General features: G+C 57.5%; 1 protein-coding gene across 1 annotated transcript; it reads left to right on the plus strand.

Annotated features, from left to right (window-relative positions):
- The first annotated feature begins 231 nt into the window (after positions 1 to 231).
- ZNRF4 (zinc and ring finger 4) lies at positions 232 to 1,751 on the plus strand. The gene has a single exon (XM_025861369.1). It carries the CDS (start codon positions 232 to 234, stop codon positions 1,651 to 1,653), a length of 1,422 nt encoding a protein of 473 aa, XP_025717154.1. The 3' UTR covers positions 1,654 to 1,751.
- Positions 1,752 to 4,844: the final 3,093 nt, after the last annotated feature.

The raw sequence follows: 4,844 nt of genomic DNA on the forward strand, positions 1-4,844 counted from the left end.
CCTCTCTTGGTGGGTCTCTGGGAGTCTTTGGGCGATGATGCTCTGGAGTAAGAGTTATACGTACTGGATCCGTGCCACTGGGGGCCATCAGTCCACTTTGTGGCAACCCTGAGCCTTATGAGGTCCAGGAACTGGGGATGCTCTGAGCATCCGGGTCAGAGACCCAGGAATTCGGTCCTGGCCACAGCCCTAGGCAACTGGGGGCTCCTGGGAACAAGATGGAACGGGACGATGTCACAGAGGCCCGGGGCATCTAGAACCCTGGGGCTTCCTGGCCTCAGCGTCATCCGCCAGCAAGGCCACCTGGGTAGGTCAGCGGCTCCTGAGACCGGCCTTCAAGGACATGATGCACACGGGGCTGCCGCCGGGAGCAGTGTCTGCCTAGGGACGCCCTGGCCCCAGCTGTCCCGCGTCCCTGCCTCTGAGCTCCCCATTCGAGCTCACGTCCCCTCTCATCCCGGCCACGGGCCCCCCGGGAGGCCCTGGAGATGTCCGAAGGCCTCCCGTCTGCTGTCCCCAGCGGGACCTAGCTCCACGCAGCAGCCGGAGGAGGAGGGAGGGGGGGCGGCGGCCATGGGGTGGCGGCAGCAGCCGGCCGGGGCCCAGGGGGCCGTCAAGGCCTCGCTGATCCTGCTGGCGCTGCTGGTGCCCTCGGAGGCCGTGGTGCGGGCCGTGCTGGACGGCAATGCCAGCACCGTGGACTTTGCGGATTTGCCGGCCCTGTTCGGGGTGCCCCTGGCCCCCGAGGGCGTGCGGGGCTACCTGATGGAGGCCAAGCCGGCCAACGCGTGCCACCCCATCGAGGGCCCGCGACCAGGCAACGGCTCGCTGGGCGCCATTGTGCTGATCCGCCGGTACGACTGCACGTTCGACCTCAAGGTGCTGCACGCCCAGCGGGCCGGCTTCGAGGCGGCCATCGTGCACAACGTCCGCTCGGACGAACTGGTGCGCATGGCCCACGTCTACGAGGACCTGCGGCGCCAGATCGCCATCCCCTCGGTGTTCGTGGGCGAGGCGGCCTCGCAGGACCTGCGGGTCATCGCGCGCTGCGACAAGGCGGCCCATGTCCTCCTGCTGCCCGACTACCCGCCGTGCCCCGACCTGGACTGCCACCCCGTGCTGGCCGTCTCCTGGGTGCTGGGCCGCGCCCTGGCTCTGCTCACATCCACGGTCTTGGTCGTCCGCCAGCTGTGGAACTGGCTCTGGGCCTGGTGGAGCCGGGGGACAGAGGCCAAGCCGCAGGCCTGCCAGAAGGCGCAGGTCCGCACCTTCACGCGGAGGAACGACCTGTGTGCCATCTGCCTGGATGAGTATGAGGAGGGCGACCAGCTCAAGATCCTGCCCTGCTCCCACACCTACCACTGCAAGTGCATCGACCCCTGGTTCTCGCAGGCCCCCCGGCGCTCCTGCCCCGTGTGCAAGCAGTCGGTGGCCGGCACGGAAGACGGCTCCAACTCCACCATCGACAGCGTGGGCAACGAGGACCCCTCGCTGCCCGGACACCGGGCCCCCATCTGGGCCATCCAGGCCCGGCTGCGCTCGCGGAGGCTGGAGCTGCTGGCCCGAGCCGGCTCACAGGGCCACTCCAGTGGCACGTCCGTGGGGGTGGCCGAGGCCACGGAGTCCTCCCAGAGGCCCCCAGAACCCCTGTGAGGCACCGTGGCGCCCCGGGCTGGCCACGATCGGGGCGGGGAGGGTGGAAATGCGGAGTGTTTCTAGTCTAGAGAGAATAAAGTGGGTTTGAAAGCGGAGTCTTGCCCTGACTGCTGTGGGGCCGCCCGGCTTCTGGCCCCTGCGACCACCCATTTGGCAAATCCCTGCCGAGCCCGAGGCCGGCTCCCAGTGTCCACGGGTGAGTGAGGAGAGCTGGGGGCGGGAGGGTGTCTCCAGGGCCGCTGTGTCGTCCGTCACACCAACGGTGGTGCTGGGACGCCCCGCACCTCCGTTCCGATCCTGGACACGTGGGCTGCGCATCCCTGCTTGGCTTGTTCATTCTGCATTTCAACATTTTTTTTTTAAAATAAAATTTTTACTTTGGACTGATTTTAGATGTCCAGAAAAGCGGCAAAGGTACTAACTACGGAGAGTTCCCATGTACCCCTCGCCCGGCTTCCCATAATGCTCGCCTCCCGCACGGGCCGAGCATGCTCACCTGTCCCCACCAAGAAAGGTACGTCCGTTACGGTGAACTCACCTCCAGCTTTGATCTGAATTTCCTCATCATTGCCACTTTTTATAGTGGAAAACATCAAACACACCCAAGTAGAGAGAATAGAATAATGATCCCCCCGACATGCACCCATTACTCAGATTCAACAATTATCTGTCCAGGGCCACTCTTGACTCTTACACCCTTCCACTCTCCCCTGTCCCTTGTTCTGACGCAAATGCCAGATGGTTTTCATCTGTAAACATGTGGTGTTTCTAAAGCAGCAGTTCTCACCTGGGTTGGGGATTTTGTCCCCAGGGGACCCTGGGTGATATCTGGAGACATTTGTGGTGGTCATGCCCCGGGGGGGGGCGGGTTCTTGGCATCAAAGGGGTGGGGGCTGGGGTGCTGCTCAACCCCCCCTCCACCAGCATGCAGGATAGCCTATGATGACCCAGCCCCGAGGTCAGCAGCGCCAAGGGGGACAGCCCCCATTCTAAGATAAGACTCATTTTTTTTTCTTTTTCTTTCTTTTTTTTTTTAATGCGGGGCTTGAACTCACGACCCGAGATCAAGACCTGAGCTGAGATCAAGAGTCAGATGCTTAACTGATTGAGCCACCCAGGTGCCCCTAAGATAAGACTCTTAAAAAAAAAACCCCACAAACTTCAGTATTATGTTCAAAATAACAATTCCCTAATAGCATCAGCTATCCATCCAGCGGACACACAGAAATGTGGACGCTTGTGAGGCGCATTTCTTTAGGTTGTCTGGGTCAGGACCAAGATAAAGTCTAGAGTCGTTGGTGATCTCCTAAGTCTTAATTGACAGCTTCCCCATCTCTTGCTCTCTTACTTTTGCCTTGCAATTTATTTGTTGAAGCCACTGGGTCATATACTCTGTGGCGACATCTCCCACCTGGCTTTTGCCCAGCTCGTCCTTTTGGTGCCATTTAACACGTTCCTCAGTCTCCTGTGCCTCCTGCCAGTTTGCAGCTGGATTCAGAGACCAGCTCAGATGTGGCTTAATTTTATGGCGAGTAGTTAAGGTGCTTCTTCAGAAGGGTTGGGCCATATCGAGGGGTCTTCTGGACAATGAGTGAGGGGCAGTTGCTTGGCCATGTGCCAGGCATGATGAGGAAGGTCAGGGAGGGAACACTGGATCTGACACTGCTGACACTGGAATGGTGAGAAGGAGGTGAGTGTGCAGGAAGAGTAGTCCAGGCCAAGGGAACAGTGCATGCAAAGGCCCTGGGGCAGCACCAGGCCTGGCATGTTGGAGGAGCAGTAGCAAGGAGGCCTTTGTTGCTGGAGCAGAGTGAGTGAGGTTGGGGGACAGGGAGGAGGTGAGGGCAGGAAGGGGATGGGGGCAATTGGTACAGGACCTTGTAAATTTGGAGAAGAAATTTGATTTTTATTCTGAGGCGCTGAGTAAAACCACTGGAGGGGTTTTAAGTAGATCAGAGAAAATCCTTCTCAGCAGCACTTCTGGGTCTGTTTTCCAGATGAGGCAATTGTGGCCCAGAGAGGCCAAGTCACTTGCTTGGGGTCATGCAGCAAGTGAGTGATGGTGGGATTTGGACCCAGCAGTCTGGTCTTGGGAGGTCCACAAGTGAATATGTGTGTGTAGTCAAAGATTTCCTGCGTTACACATATGAACGTGTTTGTCAATTGTGCTTTGCTTTCTGCACTTCGTGCAAAGCTGGGAAACTTCGAGGTGGTTTAAAGAAAAGGGTCTCCCTTCTTGGATTGATGATGTTAAAGGATAGGCCCTTGGTCAGGATGGCAAAAGATAGGCCCGCGGTCGTGGCTCTGGTGTGTGTGTGTGTGTGTGTGTGTGTGTGTGTGTGTGTACATGTGGGCATGCGTGTGTGTAGAGGTGGGCTGAGATCCTTGCACGTGATCCCTGAGGGGCTGCAGCTCTGTGATGAGGACCTCACACCCACTTTCTGAGGTCCCTTGCTCCCAGCCCTGCATAATGCCACAAACAAAGGCTACACTACCCAGGGCACCCTGTTTTGGTCACTGGGGATGGCCCATGGCACTGCCAAGGCAAGGACAGGCCTCTCTGTCCAGTAGGCATGAGAGGGGGTGAGAATGGAGAGGTGGACTGGGAGGGACAGATGTAGCAGTCAGGATTGGGGCTGGTGGTGGGATACAAGACCCAACCAGAGCATATTAAGCACATGGGGCTCATGCATATGAAAAGTCAGTGCAGGGATGGCATGGAGGCTCTATGGTGTCCAGGGCCCAGGCTCCTTCTATATTATTGCTCCACGTCCTTAGCAAGCAGTCACCTCCTCATGGGACAACACAGCTGCTTGAGCTCCTGCTATCACATCTGCATTCCAGCCAATGAGGAGGAAAGGGTGAGGAAGGGCTCCCCACTTCCTTTTAAGGACACATCCCAGAAATCCCATATAACACTTGTGCTCACACCCCATTGGCCAGAACCAAGCCATGTGGCCACACTTGCCTAAAAGGACACTGGGAAATATAGTCTTTATTCTGAGTGGCCAACAGTCAGCCGAAAATCTGAGGTTCTATTCCTATGGAAGAGGGGAGAACAGATATTAAGGCCAGCACTGCCTGCCACTTGGACACACTGTGGAACCTGGCTTACATGTTTGTTAAAGGAGAGAAAGAAGAAAAGAAGAAAGAAAGAAAAGAAAGAAAGAAAGAAAGAAAGAAAGAAA

Source organism: Callorhinus ursinus, unplaced genomic scaffold (assembly GCF_003265705.2).
Source record: "Callorhinus ursinus isolate GAN/ISIS: 27379988/994484 unplaced genomic scaffold, GSC_fseal_2.0 scaffold77, whole genome shotgun sequence".
NCBI lineage: Eukaryota > Metazoa > Chordata > Mammalia > Carnivora > Otariidae > Callorhinus > Callorhinus ursinus.

Coding starts and splice junctions, on each gene's coding strand:
- ZNRF4 (XM_025861369.1), top strand. CDS start 232: ATGTCACAGAGGCCCGGGGCATCTAGAACCCTGGGGCTTCCTGGCCTC.